The sequence below is a fragment of the Hyla sarda genome, chromosome 1 (genome assembly GCF_029499605.1).
Source record: "Hyla sarda isolate aHylSar1 chromosome 1, aHylSar1.hap1, whole genome shotgun sequence".
Classification (NCBI taxonomy): Eukaryota; Metazoa; Chordata; class Amphibia; order Anura; family Hylidae; genus Hyla; species Hyla sarda.
Genome location: NC_079189.1, coordinates 356807979 through 356829449, shown reverse-complemented (window position 1 = coordinate 356829449; position 21471 = coordinate 356807979). Strand labels below are relative to the sequence as shown.

The 21471-nt window shown below is 41.8% G+C and overlaps 1 protein-coding gene across 2 annotated transcripts in view; it reads left to right on the top strand.

Moving 5' to 3' along the window:
• UHRF2 (ubiquitin like with PHD and ring finger domains 2) overlaps positions 1–21471 on the top strand; it is a 174599-nt gene that overhangs the window by 109725 nt on the left and 43403 nt on the right. For both annotated transcript variants that reach the window (XM_056521915.1, XM_056521905.1), the window contains 3 exons: positions 712–930; positions 15094–15203; positions 17271–17457. In XM_056521915.1, coding sequence (XP_056377890.1) covers positions 712–930; positions 15094–15203; positions 17271–17457 — 516 coding nt within the window. The remainder of the gene's footprint in view (positions 1–711; positions 931–15093; positions 15204–17270; positions 17458–21471) is intronic.

Here is a 21471-nt window from a genome sequence, read left to right as displayed (position 1 = left end):
CTTCAGCAGGTTTTTATGCAATATAGTCAAAAAAGAGACTCTACAGTGTTGTGTTGGATTTCATCATGAAATTTGGAAAGTCACAAAAGACAAACTAGGTATTCAGAAAGTACTACTTTATTATTTTCTGTAGTGAAAAGTTTCTCATGGCAGCCGCATGTAAGCTAAGGGTGCAGGAAGTTTTATTCTTATGACTACTAAATGTGTGTAGTGTCTGTCCCAAAAATGACTGAAACATTTACTGTCATGATTACTATGCCTGTATACTAATAAAGCCCATATGAGACTTTTAGGGTTTTACACTGAATTATTTGTATGCAGATTATTTTTCATAGTGCATTTCACAGCATACAATGGAATACATTGCTAATGGGATTCCAAGAGAAAAAAAAAGACTTAAACTTCCTAAACAAATCTGATTTTCCATTTATACAGACATTAAACCACATCCCTATTAATTCAGAGCTCAGCCCAGATGTACAGATATTAACCCCTCTCCGATTCTGCACTTGTCTTCTGGGTACTGCTGCAGGCAACATCTCAACGCTAGATCCGGCGTCATGACTTTGTCTTCAGTAGCATGTTTGTCTGCACTTCTAGAGAAATTGTTTTCTGCATGTTTACCAGATATTCTGAAAGAGTTAACAAGTAAGTAAATGTGATTATTTCGTCTTTGAGGTCTAATCATTTTCTAAAATTCTTGTGTTTTAGTTATCCTGAAAATGGGATTGTAGAAATTGAAACCGGCAACATGCGGCCCAGGGCAAGAACAACTTTGAAGTGGAGTGACCTGAAAGTAGGTGCTGTGGTCATGGTGAACTACAATATTGAAACCCCAGAGGAACGTGGTTTCTGGTTTGATGCTGAAATAACTGAATTAAAAGAAAATTCCAGAACTAATAAAGAAGTGTATGTCAAGATTTTGTTGGGGTAAGGATAAAAATGTGATAAATGGAGTTTCCAGCAACTGTATATATTATTAAACTGTGGCCCTGTACACATTTATGTAGCTCTCTGAAACTTTGGTTTTGAACGTAAAATAATGCTGTAAATAGTCAGGAACACCAGCAAGAAATAACAAATAATATATAATGAACTGAGATTTTACCCCTAGAGCCATTTTACACCCCATAAAATCAGTTTCTTTTTCAGCCGTAAATGGCAAAAAAACTATTTTTTTGCTCTGTCATTTTGTTTTTTCCCCCAACTGTTCACAGCTGAGAATGAGAAACTGCCTTTTAGGGTACGTTCCCACATGGCGTATTTGCTGCGTATTTGCTGCTGCGTATTTTATTTTCTCTGTTGAAGTCAATGGGTAGGAAAATACGCAGCACCAAATACGCAGCAAATACGCAGCAAAATACGCCGTGTGGGAACGTACCCTTACCCATCATTCTGAACTCAATACACCATAATAAAAATGTGAAAATAGAATTTTAGAAACTTTTGCAAAGATATTAAAAATGAAAGACCTCCATTTTGCATGGACATAAGTATTTAGACCCTTTGCTATGACACTTTTATCTCCATTTGTTTTGATAATCTTTGAGTAGTTTCTACACCTTGATTGGAGTCACTTGTGGTAAAATCAGTTGTTTGGACTTGATTTGGACAGACACAGCTCTGTGTATATAAGTTCTCGCAGCCATAATGGGGGAAAGAAATGCATGTAGAGCAGGATTGTGTGGAGGCACAGATCTGGAGAAAAGTAAAAAAAAAATTGTGCTGCACTGCAATTTCCCTGGGGCACAGTGGCCTCTGAAGAAACAAAAGAAGTTTGAAACAATTGGGGCTCTTCCTAGCTGTGGATGCCCCACCAAACTAAACAGATGGGGGGAGAAGATCAAAAACCCAATGGTCACTCTGGCTGAGCTCCAAAGATCTTGTGTGCAGATGGGAGAAACTTCCAGACGGTCAACAATCACTGCAGCACTCCACCAATCTAGGTTTTATGGCAGAGTGGCCAGGAAAAAGCCTTTGCTCAATCGCATAAAGACTCCAATCTGGAGTATACTAAAAAAATAAATAAAGCACCTAAAGGACACTTTGGTTGAAAAACAAACAAGATTTTTTGATCTGATTTAACAAATTTAAATTATTGACCTCAATTCAATGTGTCATGTCTGATGGAAACCAGGCACTGCTCATCTCCTGCCCAATACTGTCCCTCCAGTGAAGGATGGTGGTGACAGCATCATGCTGTTTGGGTGTTTTTCAACAACTGGGGAAGGAAGACTGGTCAGGATTGAGGGAAAGCTGAAAGCTGAATGGAGCAAAGTTAATCTTCCAAGGAAAACAATGACCTTAGACACAGATAAGCTAAGATAACACATGAGTGGCTGAGAGACCATTTTAAATGTCCTTGAGTCGCCCAGCCAGAGCCCTGACTTGAACCTAATTGTACATCCCTGGAGAGACCTGCAAATGGCTTCCACTAACTGTCCCCATCCAACCTGACAGAGTTTGAGAGGATCTGCAGAGAAGAATGGCAGTTAATCCCTAAATCTAGATGTGATAACCTTGTGGCATTATACCAAAGAAGACTGAAGGCTGTTCTCTACCAAATGCTTCAACTAAGTTCTGAGTAAAGAATCTGAAACTTATGTCAAAGCTATAGTTTAGATTTCCCTTTTCAGTAAATTATCAAGGATTTTTAACATTCTGTTTACACTCTATTGGGGTAATCAATGTGTAGAAAGTGAAAGGGTCTGAATCTTTCCAAATGCACTGTAGAAGTGGCTGAAGGGCCGTAAAAAAAGTTAGTATAAAAAGTAACAAGCAAAGTCATCAACAGTAACACGCATCCCACTTGTTAATGAATAAAGGTAAACTACCAAAATATTATCCGCAGGTGATAGGAGTATAGGTGGGGTGCTAGCGATAAGGTTACAGATTGTGATTAGAAAGGGACATAATCATGTATAGTTCTCAGTGTGAGGGCCAAAACAGACATGTTTAAGGTGAAATGACTAAAGGGTCATGATGGTATCTCGACTATTTCTCCCACATTGAAGGATTCTGGAGTAGTTACCTTTTGAGATGCCACAAAAATATAGGCCCTCATTTACTAAGAGTGGAGTGTAGGTTTCTTTGTGGGTTTTAATTCCCCCCAAATTTATTTTCCACGGTATTTACTAAGGTTTCCCTACATTTTCCACTTTCCCTACATTTTCCTTTTTTTACACATGCTCTGATCTGTAGGGTTTTCCTCAGCTCAAATCCACCACATTTTATGTGGAAACTTTAGTAAATACAAGGCTTCATAACAGAAAGTGAAGTGCTGGCACTGCTCTCCCTCTATATTCTCCCTTCAGTAGTCTATATGCGCACTCTAGCTAGCAGCGTGTCTTCATGTGGTGGTGCTCATGTACTACGATAGTGATAAGGTGAATGCAAATCCATATAGTTGAGAAGAAAGTACAGGCAACTCACCACGTTGTAGTAACTTCGTGTTTATTGCTGGGACATGCAGGTAAAGCGGCTTCACGCCACACCGGGATGCCGAACACTAGTGCGTTAACCGATGACAGCTGTTTCTTTCCGTTCAGGAACTTCAACAGATCGTCTACACTTTAGTAAATATGTTGGGTTTTTGTGAAAATGTCAGGAACACGCCCCTTTTGGAGGCCACGGCCCCTTTTCCAGCGACCACGCCCCTTTTTCAGGTTTTCTTAGCAAAAGGGAGAGTTAGTTGGTTTTTTTTTTTAATTCTGGCGCAAAATCTGGCACAGACAGAATTTCTGGCGCAATGCGACAGAATCTGGCGCACAACCCGACAAAACATGTCGGGTTTGCAATAGTAAATGAGGGCCAATGTATCCAAACGTTTAAGTTGTCCAATAAAAGTATTTTAGTGACTTTTATGGTGTGTTATAGGTCTGAAGCAGGAAGCTAAGTTTCGTATTGTAGACAGGAAGAATGACACCTAAACAAGGAGCAGTTCTTCCTGCCTGCTTTGAGACGGAATTTGAAATACAAGCTTATTTGAACAATAACTATGGTCCCCAAAGTCTCGTTTAGCAAATGGTATAGCAGAAGATACCCTTGATTTATTTTATTTTTTAAAACCTATTTTATTTCAAAATTTCTAGGTAGATAAACAAAGAAATAAAACAAAACAGTCCCATCATTGAGACAAAATGGGAAAACAAAAGCAATGTTTACAAGGGTAGTTGTTTGCCCGTACAAAGGCCTATGGTACATCACAGGAAGAACCAGTGTGAGAAAAATACAAATAATATATAACCCACATAAACGCACACAGCAGGTAAAGGTGAAAAAGGTACATGAAACAAGCGTTCACTGTGTGGGAAGACATAGAGCCCCTAAGGTATCCCCCAGAGCACACCGGCAGTACCATTCTGTGTGTCTAAAGGGCAGAAGTAATAAAGACCTCCCATTTTGTAAAAAACTGTTGTGTGCATGACGTCTGATTTATTTATTTTTTTGATAAATTAACCCCTACAGGACCCATGACGTAACGGTACGTCCAGACACCCTGGGTCTTAAGGACCAGGGACGTACATTTACGTCATGGGCAGTTTTAGTCCCCGCCGTGCGCCGGGCATCGGAGCGGGATGCCTGCTGAAATCATTCAGCAGGCATCCCGTGCAAATGCCCAGGGGGGTCATCAGACCCCCCCATGTCGGCGATCGCGGCAAATCGCAAGTGAATTCACACTTGCGATTTGCGCGATTCCGGGTCATTACGGGTCTATAGTGACCCGGTGACCCAGAATGTAAGGGGGATCGCGGGTGTCTAAGACACCCACGATCCCCCTGAAGCGATAGGAGTGAGGTGGTACGGGTGCCACCCCTCCTATCCCTGCTATTGGTGGTCTAGACGCGACCACCAATAGCAGATCGGGGGGGTTTACTTTCGTTTTCCCCGTCCTGCCCTCCCACAATAGGCGGGGCAGGACTGGGAAACGACGGGGACCGGCGCCGAAGATCCACTTACCCATCCGGGCGGGCGTCGGAGGCTGCAGGCGACGGAGATCGGCGGGCGGCGATGACGTGCGGCTGGATCCGACGGAAGACGGTGAGTTGCCTAGCAACATCTGGAGGGTACAGTTTGAGACCATTATACAGTGGTCTCTAACTGTAGCCCTCCAGATGTTGCAAAACTACAACTCCCAGCATGCCCAGACAGCTGTTTGGGCATGCTGGAATATGTAGTTTTGCAACAGCTGGAGGGCTACAGTTTGAGACCACTATATAGTGGTCCCTAAACTGTAGCCCTCCAGATCTTGCAAAACTACAAATCCTAGCATGCTCAAACAACTGTTTGCTGTCAGGGCATGCTGGGAATTGTAGTTTTGCAACAGCTGGAGGACCACAGTTTGGAGATCACTTTGCAGTGTTCTCTAAAACTGTAGCCCTCCAGATGCAAAACTGCAAATCCCAGCATGCCCTGACAGCAATCAGCTGTCTCAGCATGCTGGGAGTTGTAGTTGCGTACCTCCAGCTATTGCATAACTACATCTCCCAGCATGCCCTTCGGCAATCAGTACATGCTGGGAGTTGTAGTTTTGCAACAGCTGGAGGCACACTGGTTAGAAAATACTGAGTTAGGTAACAGAACCTAACTGAAGGTTTTCCAACCAGTGTGCCTCCAGCTGTTGCAAAAGTACAACTCCCAGCATGCACGGTCTTTCAGTACATGCTGGGAGTTGTAGTTTTGAAACAGTTGGAGGTTTGCCCCCCCCCCCCCCCCCATGTGAACGTACAGGGTACATTCACACGGGCAGGCTTACAGTAAGTTTCCTGCTTCAAGTTTGGGCTGCGGCAAATTTTTCGCCGCAGCTCAAACTTCTAGCGAGAAACTCACCGTAACCCGCCAGTGCGAATGTACCCTAAAAACACTACACTACACTAACACATAATAAAGGGTAAAACACTACATATACACCCCCTTACACTGTCCCCCCAATAAAAATGAAAAACGTATTGTATGGCAGTGTTTCCAAAACGGAGCCTCCAGCTGTTGCAAAACAACAACTCCCAGCATTTCCGGACAGCCACTGACTGTCCAGGCATGCTGGGAATTTAGCAACAGCTGGAGGCACCCTGTTTGGGAATCACTGGCATAGAATACCCCTATGTCCACCCCTGTGCAATCCCTAATTTAGTCCTCAAATGCGCATGGTGCTCTCTCACTTTGGAGCCCTGTCGTATTTCAAGGCAACAGTTTAGGGCCACATATGGGGTATCTCCGTACTCGGGAGAAATTGCACTACTAATTTTGGGGGGCTTTTTCTCCTTTTACCCCTTATGAAAAGGAAAAGTTGGGGCTACACCAGCTTGTTAGTGTAAAAAAAAAAAATTTACACTAACATGCTGGTGTTGCCCTTTACTTTTTATTTTCACAAGCGGTAAAAGGAAAAAAAGACCCCCAAAATTTGTAACGCAATTTCTCCTGAGTATAGAAATACCCCATATGTTAGCGTAAAATGCTCTGCGGGCACACAACAAGGCTCAGGAGTGAGAGCGCACTATGTACATTTGAGGTCTAAATGGTGATTTGCACAGGGGTGGCTGATTTTACAGCGGTTCTGACATAAACCCCCCCAAAAAAATACCCACATGTGACCCCATTTTGGAAACTACACCCCTCAGGGAATGTAATAAGGGGTACAGTGAGCATTTACGCCCCACAGATGTCTGACAGATTTTTGGAACAGTGGTCCGTGAAAATGAAAAATTTTATTTTTCATTTGCACAGCCCACTGTTCCAAAGATCTGTCAAACGCCAGTGGGGTGTAAATACTCACTGCACCCCTTATTAAATTCTGTGAGGGGTGTAGTTTCCAAAATAGGGTCACATGGGGGGGAGTTCCACTGTTCTGGCACCACGGGGGGCTTTGTAAACGCACATGGCCCCTGACTTCCATTCCAAAAAATTTTTTCCCAAAAGCTCAATGGCGCTCCTTCTCTTCTGAGCATTGTAGTGCGCCAGCAGAGCACTTGACGTCCACACATGGGGTATTTCCATACTCAGAAGAAATGGGGTTACAAATTTTGGGGGGTCTTTTCTGCTATTAACCCTTGCAAAAATGTGAAATTTGGGGGGAAACACACAATTTAGTGAAAAAATAATAATTTTTTTTTACATATGCAAAAGTCGTGAAACCCATGTGGGGTATTAAGGCTCGCTTTATTCCTTGTTACATTCCTCAAGGGGTCTATTTTCCAAAATGGTATGCCATGTGTTTTTTTTTTGCTGTTCTGGCACCATAGGGGCTTCCTAAATGCAGCATGCCCCCCGAGCAAAATTTGCTCTCAAAAAGCCAAATATGACTCCTTCTCTTCTGAGCATTGTAGTTCACCCGTAGTGCACTTCAGGTCAACTTATGGGGTACCTCCATACTCAGAAGAGATGGGGTTACAAATTTTGGGGGGTCTTTTCTGCTATTAACCCTTGCAAAAATGTGAAATTTGGGGGGGGAAACACACATTTTAGTGAAAAATATATAATTTTTTTTTACATATGCAAAAGTCGTGAAACACCTGATGGGTATAAAGGCTCACTTAATTCCTTGTTACGTTCCTCAAGGGGTCTAGTTTCCAAAATGGTATGGCATGTGTTTTTTTTTTTTGCTGTTCTGGCACCATAGGGGCTTCCTAAATGCAACATGCCCCCCAAAAACCATTTCAGAAAAACATACTCTCCAAAATCCCCTTGTCGCTCCTTCACTTCTGAGCCCTCTACTGCGCCCGCCGAACACTTTACATAGACATATGAGGTATGTCCTTACTCGAGAGAAATAGGGCTACAAATAGAAGTATACATTTTCTCCTTTTACCCCTTGTAAAAATAAAAAAATTGGGTCTACAAGAACATGCGAGTGTAAAAAATGAAGATTGTGAATTTTCTCCTTCACTTTGCTGCTATTCCTGTGAAACACCTAAAGGGTTAAAACACTGACTGAATGTCATTTTGAATACTTTGGGGGGTGCAGTTTTTATAATGGGGTCATTTGTGGGGTATTTCTAATATGAAGACCCTTCAAATCCACTTCAAACCTGAACTGGTCCCTGAAAAATAGTAAGTTTGAAAATTTTGTGAAAAATTGCTGCTGAACTTTGAAGCCCTCTAGTGTCTTCCAAAAGTAAAAACACGTCAATTTTATGATGCAAACATAAAGTAGACATATTGTATATGTGAATCAAAATTTTTTTAATTTGGAATATCCATTTTCCTTACAAGCAGAGAGCTTCAAAGTTAGAAAAATGCAAATTTTTCTAATTTTTCATCAAATTTTGGGATTTTTCACCAAGAAATGATGCAAGTTACCATAAAATTTTACCGCTATGTTAAAGTAGAATATGTCACGAAAAAACAATCTCGGAATCCGAATGATAACTAAAAGCATTCCAGAGTTATTAATGTTTAAAGTGACAGTGGTCAGATGTGCAAAAAACGCTCTGTCAAATGTGTCAAATCCAGGGGAAGGGCGCTTAAAAATGAATGGAGCACGTGTCGTTACGTGCTCCTCTCAGAGAGCCAGGGGAGGTGGGGAATTTGCATTGGCCCAGTGGTCGGACCCCCTGCAATCTGACATTTATCCTGTGAATAGGGGAATAAGTTACTTTTCACTGCACAGCCCCTTTAATTAATTATTTTGGAAAGTGGCATAATTTTGGTGGTTGCTATAAGTCCTAGCCAGAATGAGAATTCTTTGGAAAACTTGGCAGTATCCGTCTGCAAAGTTTTCATGAACGACCAGGTAAATGTAACTCTATTTTCTAGGTCTATATTTCAGCAGTACTTTTTTTTTACATTTTTTATAGCCATGATCATGTTATGAGGTCTTGTTTTACTTTAAATTTTGTATTTATTGTTCATTGTTGTTTAGGAGTAAAAAAAATTACAAAATTAAAAATTACTGTGGAGTTTATATCACATTTTTGTGGCATGAATTCAGAAGTAATTTTGTTATCCCCCACTCCATTTACTTTTTACTCTGATTATGGTTGCCACTGACCAGACACAGTCAGAAAGGTGGCAGAACAACACAATCAAACATTATGTTAATGGTTTTGCCATAACTTATAAAATGATGGTTTTTCTTCTCTGGCTCAAATGTCAAAAAGGTGGATCTGAACTGCTTAAGTGCCACTGCATCACTTGACACCCGAGTCACTCTCCCCTCCCTGTCCTGTCAAGCTCATGGCAAACCGCTGAACTCTAACAAAATATGTTGTCCTGTTGCCTTTGTTTTTAGTACTCTGTTTTCCTTTTTTTTTCTTTTTCAATTCTATTAAGGGACTCCTATTTAAAGGAGAAATGCGGTGCATAACTTTTAAGTTCCCCTGTGCCCAGGCTGCAAAAACAAAAAAAAACTAACTTTAACTCACCTTCCTATGTTCCCCTGTTGTGCCGATATCGGCATCCTGGTCCCCCGGCACTGCTTGGCTCCCTGCTTCTTAGGCTCGGAACGTCACACAGCAGTCAGTGTATCGCCGGTTGCAGCGATGTCCAGCCTCGGCCGGTGATAGGCTGAGCGCATTGTCATGTAAGGAGCTTGGGCCCGCCTTCTCCCTGCTGTCCGGGCTCCTTACATGACAGTGCCAGAGCATATCACCGGCCAAGGTGGTACATTGCTGTGGCCGGCGAGATGCTGACCGCAGTGTGACATTCCTAAGCCTAAGAAGCAGGAAGCCGAGCAGCGCCGGAGGACCGGGACGCCGATATCGACGCAACAGGGGAGCGTAGAAAGATAAGTTAGTTAGTTTGTTTTCTTTATTTTAGTTTTTGCAGTTTTTTTTTTTTTTTTTTTGCACAGGGGGACTTAAAAATGTTGCGCCACATTTCTCCTTTAATATCTACAATAGAAATATTCCATCATACCCTAACAGCAGGCTTAAAGTGGTACTGTTAAATGTTAATGTCCTGAAAAACAACTTTTGACATGTTGTTCAGACCCGCTGTGATCCGGGAGTTATTAGCTGGGGGAGCGGGTGGCATTGCTCTCTGCTCCCCTGACAGCCGGGAGATCCAACCTTTATTCTACATAGAGGTGTCAAGTGGTAAAATGTGCACTGTTATTAATATTAATTTTTTTTGCATTGATACAGCAGGTAAAATAAGATTTGTAATTTACTCCCTGTAAAAAAATATATATATATTTTTATGGCCTAATCAATCTGGCAGAAGACCAAATTCAGGAAGTGCGGTCTGGCCATAGGCAGTGAATAGCACTCGCTCTCTGCCTGTGTATGAAACAGAGAGCGAGTGCAATTCACTGCCTATGGCCAGACCGCACTTCCTCAGTTTGGTCTCCTGCCAGTCCAGCAGGAGACCAAAATCTGTGCTTTTGAGGAGACGGGATGTAGTCTGTGCCAGAAGGAAGACCCCTAGTGGTCAGATTTATAAGGCCATGAAAGTGACATAAAAAGACATTTTTATAGTGAGTATATTATAAATCTTATTGTACCTGCTATATCATGTGCAAAAAAAAAAAAAAAATGATTTAATGACAGTGCCAGTGAGTAAATTATACATCTTATTGTACCTGCTATATCATATGCAAAAAAAGATTTAATGACAGTGCCAGTGAGTAAATTATAAATCATATTGTACCTGCTTTATCATATGCAAAAAAAATAAATAAATTTGACAGTGCCCATTTAAGTCAAAACCATAAATTTGTCTCAAATCTACATCAGCCCTGACCTGGCTTACAAAACTAGCTGTGGACAGAATTAGTAAAAAGTCACACCTATTGTCACAATGGGTTAACAAATAGCATAGAAGGAACCATGCAAAGTGGTGCACTAAAGTGTAATTTTCAAAAAATGTGCTCTAGCACCATATTCATCGTATCACATGCCATGCAACCATTTAGTAAATTTGGTGCTCATGCACATTCCGTTTCGTGGTAGTGGCTAACACTAGAAACTATTATTGGCATTGTTCTGTGTTTAAAGGCGCTAAATACTATGCACATTTACACAAGTTTTTTATTTATTTTTATTGTTGACCAACAGATAACAAAGCTTAAGCCATATGTAAATAATCAAAGCTGTGTTTGCTTTTTAAATTGTATATGTGCTAGTAAAGTGCAGCTGACCTTGCTGTTCTCTTACTATTGTTGGCCGCTTCATAGTAGTGCACGCATGAGCTCTACTAGATGTTAAAGGAACAGGCCTATGTTACCTGTTTGGTGCTCTTCTTGTAGCTGAGCATGTCTCATTAGTCATTAGTTGTCATTAGTTGTCCTCTTCTGGACAAAGGATGGATGAAGATGGCAGCAGCTGAAATGACAAAACCTTGTCAGTCTGCCAGAAAATGTAAATTGACTGAGATGGCTTGATGTGATAACCTTTAAAAGACAAAGTCTGATGTAGTTTTGATAAACACCATTGATAGAAGACACTTCTGTGAGATGGCTAGTAGAGGCATGTATTAAGTTATCTGTTTTAATTTGCTGTCCCCAAAGGCAGGGTTGTACACTCTTACACATTACATACATTGCATAGTTAGCATCCCTGCAGGCTGTTTCTGTAAGATTTTTTTCCTCTTAGTTTCCGGTGAGTGTTGAATTTGTTCATGCCACGTGGATGTGGTGGTTGTTTAAATCCTTTGTCCTTTCATTGGATTTCGTTCAGGATATGGTCATAATTGTTAATGGGCAGATTCAATACGTGAATACGGATTTCTTGTTTTACTGGTTGCAGTATAGGAGTACCAAATAATAATTGTATTTGTCTATTTACATCTGTTTACCTCACGTTGATGTTTTTACTTAAAGCTTAAAGGGGTATTCCAGGAAAAAACTTTTTTTTATATATATCAACTGGCTCCAGAAAGTTAAACAGATTTGTAAATTACTTCTATTAAAAAATCTTAATCCTTTCAGTACTTATGAGCTTCTGAAGTTAAGGTTGTTCTTTTCTGTCTAAGTGCTCCTGATGACACGTGTCTCGGGAACCGCCCAGTTTAGAATAGGTTTGCTATGGGGATTTGCTTCTAAACTGGGTGTTTCCCCAGACACGTGTCATCAGAGAGCACTTAGACAGAAAAGAACAACCTTAACTTCAGAAGCTCATAAGTACTGATTTTTTAATAGAATTAATTTTACAAATCTGTTTAACTTTCTGGAGCCAGTTGATATATATAAAAAAAAGTTTTTTTTCCTGGATAACCCCTTTAAAGGGGTACTACGGAGGAAAAAAAGTTTTCAAATCAATTGGTGCCGGAAAGCTATACAGATTTGTAAATTTCTTCTATTGAAAAATCTAAATTTTTTCAGTAATTCTTATTTGCTGTATGCAGCAGATAACATGTAATTCTTTTCAGTGTGACCACAGTGCTCTCTGCTGCCACCTCTGTCTGTGTAAAGAACTGTCCAGAGCAGGAGAGGTTTTCTATGGGGATTTGCTTGTACTATAAACAGTTTCTGACACGGACAAAGGTGTCAGCAGAGAGCACTGTGGTCAGATTGGAAAGAACTACACAACGTCCTCTGTAGTATACAGCAGCTGATACGTACTGGAAGGATTAAGATTTTTAAATTAAAGTAAATGTGTCCGCTCTCCTCATCACGTTTACAGGTAAGTGGCTCATACAAATCAGAATGCTATTATTTCCCTTTTTATTATCTGAACATATTTATTATACTGGTTTGTTATTGGTGTCACAACATCTACCAGTGTATATGATTACTGTGGCCTGTAGTACTACCACAGTATATGATCTCCTGATGATCCCATATTGTTGGGGGAATCGGTGGAGGCTTTAAGATTTTGTTCATTATTTGATCTGGGAATAACTTTGTTTGATGAGCTTCCAGATATAGTATAGTTGGAGATTAGTTTGTATGCTATTGGTGTGGAGACCTTGAAGTATCTGTATCTCTATTGGACTTATTGGTGAGATTTTGTCGTAAACTTTGTTAATAAGTAGATATTTAAGTTGTTTTATTGACACAACACAGTAATAATATGTTTTAGCTTGTCTATGTGGAAATATACTACAGACTTCTCCAGCACTTGATATAATAAATGGAACATGGCTTATGCATCAACCGGTTTTCTTAATATTGGGGTATGGTACACTGTTCTAATTTTATGCTGTAATTTTTTGTGTCCTAAACATGGCTGTAGGCATTGTTCCCCTATTTGCAAATGAATTACCATATATACTCGAGTATAAGCCGACCCGAATATAAGCCGAGGCCCCTAATTTTACCCCAAAAACCCAGGAAAAGTTATTGACTCGACTATAAGCCTAGGGTGTGAAATACATCATCCCCCCCGTCATCATCCAGACCCCCGTCATTAACACCCCCGTCATCATCCACCTCTTCATCATCTCCCCCCTCCCCGGGGGAGTTGTAGTTTTGGGAGCTGGGAGTTGTAGTTTTGAAACATCTGGAGGTCCGCAGGTTGAGGACCACTGTGGCCTTCGTCATCATCCAGCCCCCCCCCCCCTTTAGTTTTCTACTCACCTCCCCTCGGTGGGAAGGAAGGTTGAGCTGGTTCGGGCCATCTATGCTGCAGGGACCGTCTGGTGGGGAGGGTTAGTCGTTCCGGGCTGTCCATCTTCACCGAGAGGTCCTCTTCTCTGCTCGGGGCCCGGCCCCGGACTAGTGACGTTGCCTTGACGACGACGCACAGGAACGTTCCTGTGCGTTCGTCGTCAAGGCAATGTCACTAGTCCGGGGCCGGCCCGGAGCGGAGAAGAGGGCCTCCCCGTGAAGATGAACAGCCCGGAACGACTAACCCTCCCCACCGGGCGGTCCCTGCAGCATAGATGGCCCGGACCAGCTCACCCTTCCTTCCCACCGAGGTGAGGTGAGTTGAAAACTAAAGGGGGTCTGGATGATGACGAAGGCCGCAGTGGTCTTCAACCTGCAGACATCCAGATGTTTCAAAACTACAACTCCCAGCATGCCTGGACAGCTGATGCTGGGAGTTGTAGTTTTGCAGGTTGAAGACCACTGAAAAGGGATTAACAGGCGGAGAGTTCACGCGAATATAAGCCGAGGGGGGTGTTTTCAGCACGAAAAATCGTGCTGAAAAACTCAGCTTATACTTGAGTATATACGGTAATATAATAGAAATCTTCAAGTCATCTATCATATTGGCCTGTTCCCTACTTTTAGCATTTCAAATTTTGATCAGCATGGTATTCCCTTTTGGGCAGGAGAGAGCCATTCACTCACCTCTGGCTTTCCACATGTCTATGGCGTACACTGCCCGGCTTTGCAGCAAAATTAGAATGGATGTTCTCGTGGTGGCTGCCCCTACTATCAGATCCATACATCCTTGCAACATACCATAAATTGCTTAGACAGGAATACCTTTTAACATATACAAATCACAGTCAAAACTTACCACAATCCACTCACTAGTGGTAGTGGTAATAAAACAGAAGTAGAAGAAATAGAAATTAGCAACTTAAGGGGGTACTTAAGGGGGATTTTTTTTAAATCAACTGGTGCCAGAAAGTTAAACAGCTTTGTAAATTACTTCTATTAAAAAATCTTAATCCTTCCACTACTTATTAGCTGCTGAATACTACAGAGGAAATTATTTTCCGTTTGGAACACAGAGCTCTCTGCTGAATCACGAGCACAGTGCTCTCTGCTGACATCTCTGTCCATTTTAAGAACTGTCCAGAGTAGGAGAAAATCCCCATAGAAAACATATGCTGCTCTGGATAGTTCCTAAAATGGACAGAGATGTCAGCAGAGAGCAATATGCTCGTGATGTCAGCAGAGAGCACTGTGTTCCAAAAAGAAAATAATTTCCTCAGTAGTATCCAGCAGCTAATAAGTACTGAAAGGATTAAGATTTTTTAATAGAAGTAATTTACAAATCTGTTTAACTTTCTGGCACCAGTTGATTTAAAAAAATAAATAAATAAATTTCACCGGAGTACCCCTTTAAATTGTAGGTTAGAAAATGTTTTAAACCATGATAAGTTGATGTAATGTTACATTATAAGTAGTGGAGGATCTTGATTAAAAATCGTTCAACTTTTTTAAGATGTAGTTGTAATTTTAAATTTTTATTATGCATAACTTGTTTTTGAGCTTGCATTGTAGTAGTCTAATAGATTTATATATTCATCTGTATGTTGCAGTGGTCCTGATGATGCAATCAATGATTGTAAGGTTGTTTTTCCTGATGAGATTTACAAGATAGAGAAGCCTGGAGCATATCCGCTATCATCTGGAGATGGAGAGTTTAAAAGTAAGCTGATAAATGAGTATTAGGTGTTTTTTCAGCAGTGTAAAATGAGCATATCAGATCTAAATCTTGTTAGAAACGGATTCAGTGAATAAAGCTCATTGAAGCTTCAACCCTCATGTGAACAAGGTCTTACAGGTGGTGAACAGTAGTTTACGGGCCTTTTTTTCTCATGGAAGGAGTGATTTTAGAATAATGAAGTAATGTTATAGATCTCACCAGCTGTCTTATTGAGTGAATTAAAGGGGTACTCCGGTGGCCAACGTGTTTTTCCGTTTTTAACTTACCCTATTTGTTTTGTTTCATTTCTATTCTTGTTGTTTAGGCAACTCTATTTCCGTTCTTTGTTGTCTTTTTATCCCCCACTTTGTTTTCCTATCTTTGCTTCTATTTCCTGTTTCTTGCTGTGCTGAAAACTACAAATCCCAGCATGCCACATGCCTTGCTGGTTTGGGGCAGCTCCTGTTTTTTGTTTGTTCCGCCCTTTACCCACCCTACTATTTTCCCGGGTCAGCCCCCTTATACACAGTACACTAATATAATCAGCCTTGGTTGGGATACACTGGCATACACACACAAAAGGGACTACAACTCCCAGCATGTGTCATTCAGGAGTCTTCAGTCTTTGGTATAACACCAGCATGCTGCCTCTGTAGTCTCCTGGGGGTTGTAGTTCACCACACCAGTGTTTCCCAACCAGGGTGCCTCCTACTGCTCCCAGCATGCCCGGACAGCCAAAAGCTGTCCGGCATGCTGGGAGTTGTAGTTTTGATACAGCTGAAGACACCCTGGTTGGGAAACAATGCACTTTGTTTATAATATACTGAATTGGCTAGAACAGTGTTTCCCAACCAGTATGCCTCCAGCTGTTGCAAAACTTCAACTCCCAGCATGCCCAAAGGCTGTCAGGGCATGCTGGGAGTTGTAGTTTTACAACAGCTGGAGGCACACTGGTTTGGAAAAACTGGTGTAACATGATGTGTATGCTGAATAGGCTAGGACAGTGTTTCCCAACCAGTGTGCCTCCAGCTGTTGCAAAACTACAACTCTCAGCATGCCCAAAGGCTGTCAGGACATGCTGGGAGTTTTAGTTTTGCAACAGCTGGAGGCACACTGGTAGACAAACATAACAGGGACTACAACTCCCAGCATGTGTCATTCAAGAGTCTTCCCCCCCCCCCCGTTCACACATAGACATCATCACCAGTCAGAGATTTTTTCCCCTGCAGTCTATACATCCCCAGCCTGTGCACTTTGTTATCCTCTCCTTCAGATAACTTATCTCCTCTGTCTTCTTTCATGGCAGACCTGCGTCCTCAGAAGACAGAGCAGGGGGAGGGGAGATGAGGAGCTGTGTACGTCCTCTCTCCCCCTGCTCTAGCTTCTTTCTCTCATGCAGGCCTGCATCCTCCGGTAGGGGGAGATGAGGGGGTGTGGCTTCTTTCTCTCATGCGCACCTGCGACCACCTGGAGGGGGAGATGAGGGGGCATGGCTTCTTTTTCTCATGCAGATCTGCGTCCTCCAGGAGGGAGAGATGAGGGGCGTGGCTTCTTTCTCTCATGCAGACTTACGTCCTCCGGGCTCTGAAAGAACAAAGAAAAAAAAAAGCCCTGACGCGTTGTCCACAGCCTAATCCTAACATGGCCGATGCTGTGGACGACAGTAAGAAATCCAACACAGGACTACAGAAGTTCCTGGCCCACAAACAGGTAAGAAAAAAAAGACACATGCTACACAAACATATAATACATGTCAATTGCAAAAAAACATGAACATTAAAAGAAGATGATATATAGCCAAAAATCTTAACCACCGGAGTACCCCTTTAAGCATCTAATCCACATCCAGTAGATGTGACTTACTTACTACTTTGAATTTTGGTTGCTAGTTTGATGTTTGGCTTTGCTGCATTTAGGGCACAACTGTGATTTCCTGTCTAATACCTTATTTGTCTTACAGATTGTAATGTAGTGATCACTGTATGACACATTGAGAAAAGTTAGAAATGTCTGAACAGCAGAAATAGGTTTACTTATTTATTTATTTATTTATTAATTTGTTTATTACAGGGAAGAGTGGTCCTGAATGTAAACATTGCAAAGCAGACCCTAATGCTGAATGCCGGTTCTGCTCATGTTATTTATGTGGTGGAAAGCAGGATGCACACATGCAGCTTTTATGTGATGAATGCAACATGGCTTACCACATCTACTGCCTAAATCCCCCACTTTCCAAGATACCTGAAGATGAAGACTGGTATGTTTGTTTCTTCTTTTTAAGAAATTTTAAATCTTGCCTGTTAACGACCATGTATGGCACGGGCTCTCGACTTGAGCCCGCGCTATACCCGCCGGCCCCCAGCTGATTCTTGTAGCTGAGGGCCGGTGTTAATAGCCGACATGCGGCGATCACCGAAGCTGGCTATTAACCCTTTAGATTGCCGCTGACAGAAGCGTCTAAATGCACATTTAAACACTCCCTGGTGGTGGCGATCCACTGCTGAGGTAGCCGGAGGGTTTACCTCTGTTCCTCCACTGGTCCTGGCTCTCGGATTGATAAAGCCTGGCAGGACCAGGCTTTATCAATTGAGTGCAGAGCACACAGATCAATAGAGTTCTATGGAACTCTGTTGATCTGTATGAGGCATCTGATGATTCCTCCTAAAAGTCCCCTAAGGGGACTAATAAAGTGTACAAAAAAAAAAAGTTTAATAAAAGTTTAAAAAAAAAAAACACATTAACCCGATAACGACCACGGACGAGTATAGACGTCCAGGTTGGCTGCTGTTCCCGCATCTGGACGTCTATACTCGTCCATTATTCTCTTGGGTGCTGCCCAGTGCACCCACAAGATCGTGGCAGGGACTCGGCTGTATCACACAGCCGGGACCCTGCTGCACTGCCAGGACCGAAGTAAACTTCGGTCCCGGCAGTTTTAACCCTTTACAGCCGCGGTCGGAAGTGACCGCGGGCTGTAAGTGTTATGACAGAGGGAGGGGGCTCCCTATGCCTCCTCTGCAGCACCCCGCATCGTGGGGTGCTGTGTGTGGCCGCGGCTGGCCGTGACCTGCCGCACTGCCGGGAGTGAAGTGAACTTCACTCCCGACAGTTTAACCCTTACAGCCGCGGTCAGAAGTGACCGCTCGCTGTAAGGAGTTCTGACAGAGGGAGGGGGCTCCCTTTGTCTCTCCTGCAGCACCCCGGAGCATCGCGGGGTGCTGCTGTATATCTGGGCAGCCGGGGGTCCTACAAAGACCCCCAGGTCTGCCCTGGGTATTGCCTGAAAGGACGTGCCAGAGGCACGTCCTAATATGCTGCCTGCTAGTGAAAACTGGCAGGCAGCATATAACTGCAATGCTTTGGAATACTAAGTATTCCAAAGCATTAAAAAGTGTGAAAATAAATAAAAATGTAATAAGTGTAAAAAATAAATAAATAAATGAATACCGTAAATATTAAAAATACATTTATTAAATGAATCTAATAAAAAAAAAAAAGCATAATGTGTAGGATCGCATTGGCGGACATCCGCAGCATGTAATATGCTGCGCATGTCCACCATGTGATCCTACACATTATGCAGCAGTCACGGTAATGAGCTCCCTGCTGCGGCTGGGTAGCTTTGTGTGTCCACTCATAGCAGCGGATTTCCCGCCAGCAGTCATGAGCGGACACACTGAGCTACCCAGCCGCAGCAGTAATGGATATATTCGCCATGAGCGGGTGCTTATTCCCACAACATGGCGGATATATCCATCAGGAGCCTTAACTGTCACAGACAGACGCGTTATACTGCCAGCCGACCAAGGACCAATCAGAGTGGTCCCTGGTCCAGCCAATAACTTGTAGGGGTGCGGTATATAAATGGGGTCACTTGTGGGGGTGGGGGCACTGTTCTGCCCTGAAAGCCAAATGGCGCTCCTCTCCTTCTGAGTCCTACCACGCGGCCAAGGAACCATATATGGCCAAAGCGGGGGTATTTCCGAACATGGGACAAACAGCTAAATAAAATATAGGGTGCATTTCTTTCAATATCAGAAGTGATGTACAAAAAATATGCCCCCCAAATGATGCATTTGTGAAAAATTGCAAATTTCGAGTTTTTAACACTGACTTTGTAATAATTCCTGCCAAAAAACTATGGTGTTAAAATACTCACTGTACCCCTTAGCGAATACCTTGAGGGGTCTAGTTTTTAAAATGGGGTCATTTGGGGGGGGTGTTCCTATGTTCTACTACCTTTTAATTTCTGCAAACCTTGCATAGCACACAAAAAAAGATTTTAAAATTTTCAAAATTTCAAGTTAAATTGTTAGGCTTCTAACTAATTTAAAATGTTAATTAAAAACAAAAAAATGACGTCAAAATAAAGTAGACATCTGAAAGTATAAGTTTCATAAACTATTTGGTCAGTAAGTATAAAAATATGCAATCTATTAGTGTTAAAATAGCAAAAAATCATAATGTTTTGTAAAAATGATTTTTTGCATTGTAAAAAAAAACTACAAATGATATCGGCTTACTTTTACTATGTACATGAAGGACAACTTGTGACAAAAAAACAATGTCAGAATTATCGTGATTGGCAAAACGTTACCAGAGTTATTCTCTAATAAAGACAGACATCCCCAATTTGAAAAAACAGGCCTGGTCTTTCAGGGGCGTACAGGTTTATTTGTATTGGTCCTTAAGGGGTTAAAGGGGTACTACCGTGGAAAACTTTTTTTTTCTAAATCAGCTGGTGCCAGAAAGTTAAACAGATTTGTAAATCACTTCTATTAAAAAATCTTAATCCTTCCAGTACTTTTTAGGGGCTGTATACTAAAGAGAAATAAAAAAAAAGAAATGCATTTCCTGTGATGTCCTGACCACAGTGCTCTCTGCTGACCTCTGCTGTCCATTTTAGGAACTGTCCAGAGAAGCACATCACAGAAATGCATTTCCTTTTTGTGGATTTCTCTTTAGTATACAGCCCCTAAAAAGTACTGGAAGGATTAAGATTTTTTTATAGAAGTGATTTACACATCTGTTTAACTTTCTGGCACCAGTTGATTTAAAAATAAATAAATAAATAAATAAACGTTTTCCACAGTAGTGCCCCTTTAACCTCTTCCTTATTAAAAGTTTAAAGGAGTACTCCAATGGAAAACATTATTTTTTTTTTAAATCAACTTGTGCCAGAAAGTTAAAGGGGTATTGCAGGAAAAAACTTTTTTTTTTATATCAACTGGCTCCAGAAAGTTAAACAGATTTGTAAATTACTTCTATTAAAAATCTTAATCCTTTCAATAATTATCAGCTGCTGAAGTTGAATTGTTGTTTTCTGTCTGGCAACAGTGCTGTCTGCTGACATCTCTGCTTGTCTCGGGAACTGCACAGAGTAGAAGAGGTTTGCTATGGGGATTTGCTTCTAAACTGTCCCCATAGCAAACCTATGCTGCTCTGGACAGTTCCTGACACGGACAGAGGTGTCAGCAGAGAGCACTGTGGACAAGACAAAAAAGAAATTAAAAAAGAAAAGTTTTTCATATGTAGCATACAGCTGCTAATAAGTACTGAAAGAATTGAGATTTTTAAATAGAAGTCATTTACAAATCTGTTTAACTTTCTGGCACCAGGTCATTAAAAAAAAAAAAGTTTTCCACAGAACCACTGGGTTTATACGGCGCTGCGGCGCGGGAGGGTTATGAAGCGAGCTCAGGAGCTGAGCTCGCTTCATACCCGCGCGGTCCCGGCTGCTATCAGCAGCCAGGACCCGTGGCTAATGCCAGACATCGCCGTTCCGGCAGATGTCCGGCATTAACTCTTTAGACGCGGCGATCAAAGTTGATCGCCGCGCCTAAAAGTGAAAGTAAAAGCATCTTTGCAGCTCAGTCGGGCTGACCGGGAAATTGTGATAAAATCACGATGTCCCGAACAGCTAGGGCGCAGCAGGAGGAGGCCTTACCTCCGAAAGGTGATTGATTGCTGCAAGCCTGAAATCCAGGCTTGAGCAATAAACTGCCGATAACACTGATCAATGCAAAGCTATGGCTTTGCAGTGATCTGTGTAAAAGATCAGTGTATGCAGTGTTATAGCCCCCTATGGGAGCTATAACACTGCACAAAAAAAGTGAACAGAAAAAGTTAATAAAGGTAATTTAAACCCTTCCCTAATAAAAGTTTGAATCGCCCCCCTTTTCCCATAAAAAAATAACTGTGTAAATAAAAATAAACATATGTGGTATCGCTGCGTGCGTAAATGTCTGAACTATAAAAATATATTGTTAAT